Raw genomic sequence first — 12,561 nt, 5'->3', positions numbered from 1 at the left:
CTGCTGGCACAGGCTTTTCTCCCAGTTTCTTGTGCAGGCACTGCCAGGGGATCCCGACCCCCACTGAGCAGAAGCTTCTTTAGGACCAACCCTGATTGGTGAGTTTTGTTTCTGCCGTGGTGTCTCCCTCGCCATCCCAGTAGGAGGAAGACCTCCTCCCTTGTCATTTGGCGAGAAAGCAATGCCCTGCTTGACCCTATCTTTATCCCTGGCCAGTCTCCAGAAGAGTGCAGGAGAGCGGTCTCCCTGGCAAGTGGGGCCCCCACCAAAATACAGCAAAGGAGAATTATGGAGGCAGGCTAGAGTTGGAAGGGCATCTGGGGATACAGTCTGGGCCTGGGACAGGAGAACAAACAAGATTGGATGTTTTTCTAAAAGATCTGCTCTGGGAATTATTTTGGGGGATGTTCTATGGCCTCTACTGTACAGAATGTCAGAGTGGATGATCACAGTGATCCCTTCTGGCCTTGGAATTGATGAATGTATGAATAAAGTCTTCTCCCCTCTCCTCACCTGGAAGTTACGGGTCTTCCCCTGTCCAGGATTTTATCTACTTCTTTTGTTTCTATTTCATGGTAGGAGAACCCTGTTCTAGACCAGCTCTGTACCGAGGCTCTAGTTTGAAATTGGTCTGAACATAGACCATTGTTCAAGTCCACGCTTAGATTTGGGACATTCATTGTGCTGGTCTGATCTCTTCCATATTTATCCCAGTTACACATTCTATGAATTGTTTGTTTAAACCTAGCCCTGACTCTGGGATATTTACAGGTGGGCACAATTTCATTCAAAGAATCATTGAATATCAGGGCTGGAAGGGACCTCAGGAGGTCATCTAGTCCCACCCCATGCTCAAAGCAGGAATAATCCTCAACTAAATCATCTAGCTGTCAAGGACCTAGAGAGCTGCCATCTTAAGCCCTGGGCTTTATGGGAGGCTGAGAGTAGGAACTCCATTATGGGCAGGAATTAACACTGATGGCTGACATGAGTCTGTGAGTGCACCTACTGCCTTTACAGAGATTGAGGCGGGGTTGTAGTGCTAAGGAGGAGCCAGCAGCATCTTTTTTCCTGGTTATCTTCCTCCCTGGCTGCATCAGGGTCACCATCTGAAATGGTAAATAGCTTTTCACAGCTCTTCCTGCAAACCACACAGCATTTTTATTAAAATTGAGAGCCCTGTGACTCTCTCCTGGCATTTCTTTTACACTCAGTTCCTATTTTATGACTTTTGTCAGGAGGCCAGATGTGACATTTCTTCGAGGCTTGATCAGTATTTCAGCACAGCCAGTACATGGTGCTGTACAGAACAGCTGTAGAGAGAGAAGTTCCCTGTCCTGTGAAGCTTCCAGTTTTCCTATAGCACAGCATCCTGGAGAAACAGGCCAATAATGCTCCAACTCTGGAAGGTTCTCACTCGTGAGCTTGGTGGAAGAAATTAGTTTGGGGGACGGATATGAATGAAGAGAGGGAGGGAACTTTGGGCCATACTGGCAGCCTGGAGGAAGGTGTGAGAGAATCAAAGGGAAGGGTGGGTGAGGATTGGGTTGAGCAAAGGGAATGAGAGGAGCAGAAGAAAGGGAGCACGTCCTAAGGGCAGTGGTGTTTGTGTTCCACTAATATCAAAGGCTGACAATGCAGTCTAGTTCTGCTGCTGCTAGAATATAGCTAATGCTGCTAATGCACCCTGTGGCTCTCCAGCAGGGGCTGAGAAGAGCCAGCTGTGAAGGTCTCTTTCAAACCCACTTCCTAATGCACAGTGCAAACTCTGAACTATCCTGAGTCAAGTGAAGGCAACTCATGCAGACTTCTCCTTTGGTGCCTGGATATGTTTCATACTTGCCACAAGTGCCACAATAAATGTTATAAAGATACATTTGGGACAGAGCTTCTGTGTTAACCTAACTCTCTGAATGTCTAGCTTCTGACAGACCAAGCTCCTCACCGCCAGCTGCCTCCAGGAATCTGAGCAGACGTTCGGACACCCTGCCTGCTCTACAGCCTGTGAAGTCCAGCAGGCCATCAATGAGAGAAACTGTCGCCAATATAATTCAGAAGCTGGATGATGCAGAGGAGAGTGAAGAGGTGGCTGATGTGGAGCAGGAAATGGAGGTTGACGGTGCTGAGCAGGAGGAGGCTGTCAGTGAGGGTAAGAAGCGCTTTCAGTGCAGGGACAGAAGGCACCTGAGTGCACTGCTGTGGTGCTAACCAATGGGCAGCAGGAGCCTTGGTTGGCAAAACATGATTTTGTCCCCCAGCAGGTTCTGGAGCTAATCTCTTCCAAGTAACCTCAAAGGCATGGCTGGTCAGGCTCTCTAAAGGGAGTGTCAGGCTGGCTGCCATGCTCATTTGCCTGTTCTTGTTTCACGCACACTGACTGACAGTGGACTACGTTTTCTGTTCACATGCTCTTGGCAGGTCTGTACAACTACTGTATGTATATGAACAAACAGCTCCCGGAGAGAGATGGATAACTTCCCTCCTGGGCAAGCAGTGTTCCAGCTAAGCCCATTTCCTTTGTTTGAGTGTCCCAGTTATCTGACTTTGCTTCACCATGTTAGAGAGGACAAGCTGGCCAGGATTTTGTGTTGGGCACTCCCTTTACAAAAGTTCAGCAGAATAGCATTTATCATGGTTTGAGGCTATTTCTGCCCTGGAATGGGGGCATCCTGTGGGGTCTCTTCTCTTGCTCCATTTTCACCCAGGGTGCCTCTGGCAAGCAGATACCTGGAAACTGAAGCTGGTACAGAATGTGGCAGCTGAATGTTAAGCGGCTTGTCCTGTGGGAAGCACATAACCCCAACACTCTGGGTTTTGCATTTGCTGTGTGTTGGGCTTCTGGGTGGAGCTTAAGGTGTTGGCTTTGACCTATAAAGCCCTAAATGAAAAAAGAGATTCCAGGTGAAAGACCTGCTCTGTCGCTGGGCTACGGTGCCGTACTTGAGATTAGCACAGGCAGTTGATAAACAAGAGGGGCAACAGGCAGGCTGTTCTCTAGAATTAACCCTTCTTTCCTGTTGGTCTGAAATATCACTATCTCTTAGCAACCCTTCTCTTTTTGCCCAGGCTTTTGGGGAAGGAGCAGTGTGCACCAAAGGGCTGGGATTGATAATTGGGGTGGAGGGCTGTTTCTATTTCCTGGCTTTGGGAAGATGGTTGGGTTTACCGCTCTTAGTGCTGGTGTGATGCACAAATGTGCCAAGAGTCCAGGAAAGCTGCTTGTAATGTATTGTGTACATCTAACTACACCCCCTCCCACCACCGCAGTTCAGGTGTGTGTCTCTTGATTTTATAGAGTCTTTGTTTTGAGCTGAGCTCTTCTTTGTCTACAAGGTTAGCTAGCACTTTGCTTGCTTTAGGCAGTGATCTGTTCTGTGTAGGTGTAGGGAGCACAGCAGGGATGGCATTCTGGGTAGCCAGCTTATTAGTTCAATATCACTGAATTTGCTGCCTTTCCAGTCTCCTGCAGACCATGTTCCACACAGTGGCTCCTTTAAACTTACCACACTGCCGCATAAAGGAAGAGAATGCAGGTCATGTTGGTCCTAGGATAATAGAGAGAGAAAGTGGGTGATCTGGTATCTTTTATTGGACCAACTTCTCTTGGTAAGAGAGAGAAGCTTACACAGAGCTCCTCTTCAGGTCTGAGAAATGGAGTCGGTGTCACAGCTGAGTACAAAGTGGAAGAGATTGTGTAGCTGTAACGGTGCTGGTTCTGGTGGGACCCAACGGAGAGTGCCAATTCAGGACAAATTGCTTAAAACAGGGCAGTCACAGCCCAAGGCTGGGGTTTTTCCACCTCTAAGGCAAACCAAACCAGCCAGACAAAGAGGACTTTGGTCTCACCCCACTGGCTAACCACAAGTCACACAAGCAATTCCCTAAGACACTCCAGTTTCCCAGAATCACCACCAGTGCCACTCGTCCTGGAGGTGAATGGTTATGAAAACCAACACCCCAGTAAAAAGGTTCTCTTGATCCCAAAGAACCAAGCCCCAGACCCAGGTCAGTATACAAATCAGATCTTACCCACAAATCACGCTGTTGCCAATCCTTTAGAATCTAAAATCTAAAGATTTATTCATAAAAGGAAAAAGGTAGAGATGAGAGCTAGAATTGGTTAAATGGAATCAATTACACACAGTAATGGCAAAGTTCTTAGTTCAGGCTTGTAGCAGTGATGGAGTAAACTGCAGGTTCAAATCAAGTCTCTGGAGAACATCCCCCACTGGGATGGGTCATTCAGCCCTTTGTTCAGAGCTTCAGACTGTAGCAAAGTCTCTCCAGAGGTAAGAAGCAGGATTGAAGACCAGATGGAGATGAGGCATCAGCCTTATATAGGCTCTTCAAGGTGTAAGAAACTCTTTGTTCTTACTATGGAAAATTACAGCAAAATGGAGTCTGCAGTCACATGGGCAAGTCCCTGCATACTTTGCTGAGTGACAAGGCGTATCTGCCTTCTGTCAGTGAGTCAGTTGGTCCTTAATGAGCTATCAAGCCGGCTACGCAGAGGTAACACCAACTTGTCTAGGATGTTTCCCAGAAGCATGACATAAGTTTGAAATACAGACAGTATAGAGCCAATATTCATAACTTCAACTACAAAATTGATACACGCATATAGACAGCATAATCATTACCAGCAAACCATAACCTTGTCTTAGACACCTCATTTGATCCCCCCCCTTTATACAAGATTTGGTGCCACTACCGGACTTTGGTTGCAACCATGTTCTATATGGTCCCAGTTCAAATCAATAACATGACAGTAGCATAAGTAGTTAACACATATTTCAAGGTGAAGTAGCCCACTAACACCCCTCCAGTCATAGGGAGGAAAAGAGGGAGGGGGGAAGGCAGCTGGGAGCGCTGCTACTGGGTTATAGATTGTTGTAATAAGCCATAAATCTAGTGTGTCTGTTCAGTCCATGATTTTTAGTGTCTAGCAAAGTTATGAATTTAAGCTCCCAGGCTTGTCATTTGAAGGTGTTGTGCAGATCTCCTTTGAGAATGCAGACTCAGAGGTCAGCTATAGAGTGATCATTTGGTGAGAAGTGATCACCACCAGACAAAGCACTTCAAGGTATTGGGTTTGGGTCTCACTACTTCATCTTGTGCCACAGTATTGTTTAATTGTTTGTATTTCAGTAGTGCCTAGAGGCCCAAGCCGCGATTGCTGTACGTATAGATACATAGTAAGAGAGAGTTCCTGCCTTGAAGAGCTTGCCCTGGAGATGGACAATGGAAAGGGCTCCAAACAGAGATGGAATGACTTGCCTAATGTCACCCAGGGAATTTGTGCCAGAGCCCCAGTCTCCCGAGTCCTAGTTTGGTGCCTTAACCACAGACCCTCCTTCCCCTCAAGTGTTTAATTATTATATGGGGGAAACTGCAGGATAATATGGAAATTAATTACAGGAGTGGTGTGATTAAAATCTTGAGTGCAGAGTTGCACTGAACCCGGAACGCAATGGAATTTAAGGAAAAAACCTTGGAAAGTCCTTGCTGTCCTCGGCATTCCAATGGCTCAACATTGTGTTGTCCTCTATCTAATTTTGGAACTCCTGCCTGGAAATATAATTAAAGGAAGCTTTCTCCACTGACAAATTTCTAAACATGATTCACAATTATTTTTAGCTGTACTGCGTGTTCTTCCCTAAGTAGGTAGTTTGCGTCAGAAAACTGATTGCTGCAACTTCTTTCTAAAGCCCATTCAAGTGTATGTCCTCTTTTGGTTGTTTTTTTTCTCCTGGAGAAAATGCCCTTATGTATCGCTGCTTGCTGCTTATCTGAGGAAAAACGCTTGTTACTTGTGTGTATCTGATCCGTAGAAGCAACATTGTCAGTCAGAGGTTAGATATGAGAGGGCCTGACTTCCATTCTAAGTGGGATCTCTTGCAGTTTGCTTTCTGGGCCAGCTTGCTGTTATAAATTACTTGTTTTGACTGGATTGTAGCTGGTCATGTACAGGTTATTGACGTGGTGTTCTGATGTGGGGAATGTTCTTTTTGTTGCTGCTCTCTGGGAACTGAAATCTCCACGTAGCTGATGAGGAGGAAATCTCAGCCTCACTTAGGTTTAAAGAAATACTTGGAGCTGTCAGGTTTGGAGAGAGCTGCTCCTCTCAGCTCAGGTTCCCAATAAGGATTGATCGCTTTTTGCCATGCACAAACTGGCATATATTTGACAGTTTTTTAATTCCCATCGGCATTCCAGATTCCCTTCCTAAAATAACCCTTGACAACAGCATTGTGGACACCAGAAGTAAGAGCCGTAAAGCTGCTTCTCTCATGTTTTCGGATGCTTTAATGTCTGAACTGGAATGAACATGGGAACAGCCTTTCCCTAGTTGCATACAGCAACTGATGTGAGGTATTGAAACAGGCTGGGGACTGATGTAGAAATCCACAGTGAGATTCTCTGCCCTCTCGCTGCAGCTGCCCTGCTGGTGTCAGAATGTCCCTAGTGAGGTGGGCATTGATGGGCGGCTTAAATGCCAGTCTGAACTAAAACCTCTAGTTTTATTTCTACTTCTCCATATTGGCAAGGGCTGTTGTGTGTGTCCTTCAGACAGCTAGGCAGGCCAAAATGTAGGCCCTCTTCCTTCCAAATTAAATGGAGAGGAAGCCAACTGGACTATTAGTAGCTTTGTGAAGTAGTTAGGGTAGTGAACTAGTTCTACTTCAACCCTCTAACCTTGGCCAAGTACCTTAAGCTCTGTGCCTCAGTTTTCCTAGCAACTAAATTATTAAAAACCAGCACTATAGGCTTACACAGCACTTTCCATACTAAAGACAGACATGTTCCTGGGGACTATTTGTCTGTCTCAAATGGGGGCTGAGGCTTAATGCGTGTGAGGACAAGCCTTGGCCGAAAGGCCTGTCAGAGTAAAGCTTGTTTATTATCCCTTACCTAGTTGTCGAGAGCCCCAGAAGTGCTAGAACCCGCAGCTTGGGCAGGCATTCTAGCGCCATGTCTGCTCAGTATCCTGAGCAATCTGGAAGGAAATTGACGAAGGAAGCTGTCGAACGAGAAGCTGAGCTGGATGGTGGAGCTGTAATAGGAGAGGTGGGTCACTCCGAAGAAGAGGAGATGACTGAGGAGGAAGCTGAAACTGAGGAGCCTGAGAGTGAAGGTAAGAACACACTCATGTTGGTGGTAGAAGTCAGTTGGAGAGGCTGCCCCTGCAGCCTGTCAATAGACTGTGGAAGGGTTTTAGTAACAATATTACCACCCATGTTGTCCACTAGATTCCACAGTAGAATAATGTCCAGCTAGATCTCACTGCTGAAGAATATTCTTACTGTGATTTCTCTTGAATGGAAAGCGAATATTTCAGTGCTATTGCTATCTCCAGTAGTCTAACCTAAGGACTTTTTAAAGGCTCAGTCCTGATCATTGACCTGTCTCCTAGTAACATCACTTATTCTTTAAGGTAGAGTTATTTGGTGTCAGATTAACCAGTGCTTTGAGTTGCCAAATCCCCTGGGTTCCTGTCTAAGGCCTAAAAAATCTATCCCTGATAGTCTTAGCTGTAGGTTTCTCAGGACATATTCTTTTGGTCCAGCTCCATCCAGTTACATGTGCTAGTCAAAAACGCAATGCTTCTAACATCCAACACCCTGCATGAGCCAGGGAGCAGGAATTTGGGGCAGTAGCCATGCTATGAAAATTCTCCTGCCTACAGAGACTGTAACTCACATATAGGTAGACTGGTGCTGTAATGTCAAGGCATGCTCCACAGAGATCAGAGTGGTTGGGGTTATTGAAAGGGCTGAGTCAGCCCAAGCGTATATGGGCAGAGATGGTGACCTGATGTTATCACTCTTGATTCTGCGTTACACACAGCAAGAGGGGCATCTGCCTCAGGACTCTCTTCTTCAGACAGCACTGACGGTTATTCAGTCTCTCAGGAGCACTCCTGTCTGCTTTCTTGTTGAAGACATAGTTCAGAGTGCTGGGTTCTCCACCAAACAAGTCTCTGCCTGAGACAAGCTTCAGTGTCCTGCTTGACTGTTACAAAAATCTCCCAGAATGGGGTGCACTGTGGAGTGGGGGATTTGTGGGAAGGCATCCTAAAAAAACAACTCCCCAATCTCCGCTCTCGTCACTAGCAGCGGCAGCAGTGTAGGGTGGTCAGTCTGGCTGCACCAGAATGCCCACGTAGGGCATGTTGTGCAGAGGGCCTACTGGGTTGCCGCTAGTGTCAGAAGAAATGTTGTGGATGTACTTAACCATGCTACCAAGTGCACTGGCCCTTTTGGTGGCTCTGGCTGTAGAGTTGGTTGGGCCTGCTCCCTGTAATGCTGTTCGCGAGGTGGGAGGAGAGGGGTGTAACATTCAATAAAGGTGGGGGGAGAAGTCGGACAAAGAGATCAAAACCAAGCATCACCCTCCTAATCACCTGAAGACACTCTGAAGAGCCTAGTGTAGTGCTGCAGTTTGCCACCCTAGGCGCTGCACCCCACCCCCCAAACGCCTAGGATTGCCTGCTCAGAAAGGGCTGACCTGAGGGACCCATTCTCAGAGGGACTGTTAGCGTCGCATTCAGTGTGTGGAGGGCTCAGTAGCTTTTCCCCTTCAGTAGATGACTACTGCTCAAGACCCATGGCAGTAGCACCCATTTTCTGTAACAGATTGTATTATTCTAGCTGTGTGTAACCATCACTAGGTTAAACTAATACCATGTTGATCTTACAACTTCAGGCTTTCCCCAGACTGCAGAGGAAACCAGGAAGCAAGGAGTCCCACCCACTCCCCCATTCCCTCCTCAGACATGGAGTCATTGTCTCATTTCTCCACTTAACCTGCTTTGTCCTTCATTCTCCTGCTTGTGGGAGAAAAGCAGATGGAAGGTTCAAAAATGAAGCTGAAGAGGGTAGATAACAGGGTCTGCCCCAGATGAAACTTACCTGGTTGCTGCTGCCCCTTCTGATAGTGACAGGCTCACAGCCCTCCAGGATCCTGGTTTGGTGTCTCACTCCCACTTCTTTCGCCCTTCTATGACCTGGGCTTCAGCTGGCCGGCCCTTTCCATGGAAGGGGGTGATGCTGCTAGACTCTGCCCCTTCCAGTGTAAGAGAAGGAACTTCTTCCTAGGCTTGTCCCTGGTGCCGGGAGAATGGCAGGAGGAATAGTTCTGGGCTTCTGGGAGCCTCCTTGGGAACTGAGTGTAGCAGAGCCAGCTCCCATCCTGTGGAATCACCTCTCTCCATGGCCATGGAGTACAAGACTAGGTGTACAGAGTTGGCCAGGCACACAGGAAGAGAAATCAGGAGGAGACTGATTAATCTCTCTCAAAAAGGAGAGACGCCTTATCGCCCTAAAAGCAGCTGCAATCCATAAGACTCAGTGTGGAACCAATGCTGTAGTTGCTGAGGACTCTTGTCATCCATACTGAGAGAGAAAGAGGCTACAAGACAATAACAATGTGGTCTGTACTGTGGAAAATTTAGCATCCCCACACCCTTATGGGAGCAGTTGCAGCAGGAACTCCAAACCACTAAAATCCAGGGCTTAAGTGTCTCGTGCTCTCTCTCCTCAGAGCTGTCCATGAAGACACCTGCATTCGTCCGTGCTAAAGCGTATAGATCATCTCCCTTGCTTTCAACCCCACGCACCCTGAAAACTGCTGCTTCCAGGTAAGTGTGAACCCACACTCCACAGTAGTCAGGCAGAGCTGGAAGCTGGTGTAGCTGCCAAGGCCAGACCCCAGGGGATTGTTCCCTAGCCAGTCGCCCTTGGAGCTCTGTGATCTGTTAGGTGCTGCTTCAGTGGTGCAAGGGACTCTGACTTTGGCAAGTGGGTAAAGGCAGCTATTGAGCGACTGTTAATAAACTATTCTCCCAGGGCAGATCTCAGGCTGCAAGCCCTTCCCGTGAGCACTCATTGAACCTTTTCCTTTCCTGAAGGCTCTTCATAGTGTTGGAGGCAAATCAGGGGCACCAAATTGCAGCTGCTAATGCAGTGCTACAGTAATATATAGTAAATAGTCATAGCCCAGAATTGGAGCCCTGAGATGCTGGCAGGGCAAGGAAAGAGGCAAGTCCCTTTAGCGTATTAAATGAACTGTGGTGTCTTGGATTTGGAAAGCCGCTGTCCGCTATTGCCCTGTGACTAGTGCTTTTCCCGGTGCTGAGTGTGGACTGCACTTGACTGCTAAAGGTAGTAGCAGCAGCAGGTAAGTGTATTTCAAAGGAAGTCTTGGGGTGAGAGTGGCTGGGGGAGGAAGCAGGGGGACTGAAACCTCTTCCCAGCCCCACGCAACTGTGCTGAGAGCCAGCACCTGGCTGCTGGAGGGGTGTCCATCTGCAATGGGGGGGCACCGGCTGCAGCCCAGCTCTCTGCATCTGGCAGGGGGCTCTGTCAGAGGCCTTTCCAAAAACATCCCCCAGACCCCTGCAGCACAGAGAGACTGAGAGTACCAGCCCCCGCTGGGCAGCTGGACCAGAATGGGCGTGGGGGGGTGTCTCCTAGGCATCTGCAGGGTGCAGTGCCCCCCTGCTTGCCCTCCCTGCCCAGGCAGAGATGTCTGCCTCTTGGAAACAGTGGCCACACGTCCATGCAGTGTGCTTGGTCCCCCTCCCTGGCATCTGGTTGCCTGCCTCTTATTGGGATGGGGGTAGGGGGTGGAAGGGAAGCGGCAGTGGGGAAGGGTTAGGGCTGGGGTGGGGGTGGGGGAGACACTCACGCTATCAGGGGAAACCTTCCAAGCAGAACTCTCTGCCTTGGGGTGTGGATGGACTAGTCTCCCAAGGGAAGGGCTAGTGTGACCCCTGCAGTACAACCTGGGCTGGAACGAGCTCCTGTTTAGTCTACGTGCTCTGGCAAACACAAGTCCAAGCATCATGGTGGGGGGAGTGGGCATTGCTGAGTCCCGGGGTTGAGTAATTGTCTGGTGATGGTCATTGAATTGCTAATTGTCATTCGCTTGCTGCAGAGTGGCTGGTGATGGCTGTGTAAATCAGCCATTTGGTCAAGTGCCTTGTTGTTTCTGGGGAGTTGCCTTCTGGGCTACTCCCAAATTTGCAGCATATTTCATTAATACCATACCACACAATCTCATAATTTCATACACTTTAATGATATACATAGTTTGACAGAACGGTGGGTTTCAGCAAATCAGAACCTTTCCCATGATACCTTGCATGGCCTGCTTTATATGAACTGTAAAGAATACATACAAATGATGAATATGGGGCTTACAGAGCAGTGATTCTCAAACTTCTGTACTAGTGACCCCTTTCATATAGCAAGCCTCTGAGTGCGACCCCCCCACACCTTATAAATTAAAAACACTTTTTATATATTTAATCATAGAATATCAGGGTTGGAAGGGACCTCAGGAGGTATCTAGTCCAACCCCCTGCTCAAAGCAGGACCAACCCCAACTAAATCATCCCAGCCAGGGCTTTGTCAAGCCGGGCCTTAAAAACCTCTAAAGAAGGAGATTCCATCACATCCCTAGGGAACCCATTCCAGTGCTTCACCTCCCTCCTAGTGAAATAGTGTTTCCCAATATCCAGCCTAGACCTCCCCACTGCAACTTGAGACCATTGCTCCTTGTTCTGTCATCTGCCACCACTGAGACCAGCTGAGCTCCATCCTCTTTGGAACCTCCCTTCAAGTAGTTGAAAGCAGCTATCAAATCCCCCCTCACTCTTCTCTTCTACAGACTAAACAAGCTCACTTCTCTCAGCCTCTCCTCATAAGTCATGTGCTCCAGCCCCCCATTATAAGTGCTGGATGTAAAGCGGGGCTTGGGGTGGAGGTTGACAGCTCGCAACCCCCATGTAATAACCTCTCAACCCCCTGAGGGGTCCTGACCCCCAGTCTGAGAACCCCTGGTATAGAGTGTCACAGCTAGAAACTCCAAGACTTGGGGCTTTTAAAAGGAAACTAGACAAAACATGCAGTCAGGATCAGCCGTGCATTGGCAGGGAGATGGACTGAGCCAGGATGATCACAGGGCTTTTCCCCCTGTAACTTCTATGAATCCATCCCACTCTCCTGGCAGTACAAATTCTGGTACTAAAGACCTGGTGCCTGGATCCCATATTGCCTTGCACTGGGATTGGGAATTAGTGCCCTGATGTGCGACTCCTCCTCTTGGGCCAGTGTAGGTCCTGCTGCCAGTACAGCTATTTGCAGGTGCCCTTGTGTTTAGCTGAACCCTTGGACTCAGTTCCTGAGTGTCTCCCCACTAACTGAGAGCTAAACTGACACTAATGTATTCTCCTGCTGTGTGGATCCCAGTGTGCTTGTACTGTGAATTTTTGCCACGCACACGTGGCTGTATTTATCTCATTGTGCTGGCAGGGCTACTTGGTGTGATGATGATGTTTTGCTGAGATGAATCCTGAAAATAGTACCCTGGTGTGATGGTGAATCCCGCATTTTTCTATGCTGTGTTGGTGTAGCCCTGTTGTTCCCAGGAAATGAGAGCGACAAAATGGGTGAGGTAATATCTGTTGTTGGAGCAATTTTTGTTGATGCGAGAGACAGACAGACAAGATTTGGAGCTTTCGCAGAACTCTTCGTCAGGAAGAAGAACTCTGTGAAA

At 48.1% G+C, this 12,561-nt stretch overlaps 1 protein-coding gene across 4 annotated transcripts in view; it reads left to right on the top strand.

Annotated features, from left to right (window-relative positions):
* Window positions 1-12,561, top strand: part of CENPT (centromere protein T) — a 41,616-nt gene that overhangs the window by 22,177 nt on the left and 6,878 nt on the right. For all 4 annotated transcript variants that reach the window (XM_030581717.1, XM_030581718.1, XM_030581720.1 and 1 more), the window contains exons 9-11: window positions 1,922-2,149; window positions 6,917-7,135; window positions 9,544-9,640. In XM_030581717.1, coding sequence (XP_030437577.1) covers window positions 1,922-2,149; window positions 6,917-7,135; window positions 9,544-9,640 — 544 coding nt within the window. The remainder of the gene's footprint in view (window positions 1-1,921; window positions 2,150-6,916; window positions 7,136-9,543; window positions 9,641-12,561) is intronic.

Source organism: Gopherus evgoodei, chromosome 12 (assembly GCF_007399415.2).
Source record: "Gopherus evgoodei ecotype Sinaloan lineage chromosome 12, rGopEvg1_v1.p, whole genome shotgun sequence".
In the NCBI taxonomy this organism is placed as follows: Eukaryota; Metazoa; Chordata; order Testudines; family Testudinidae; genus Gopherus; species Gopherus evgoodei.
This window is presented reverse-complemented; position numbering and strand designations above follow the sequence as displayed.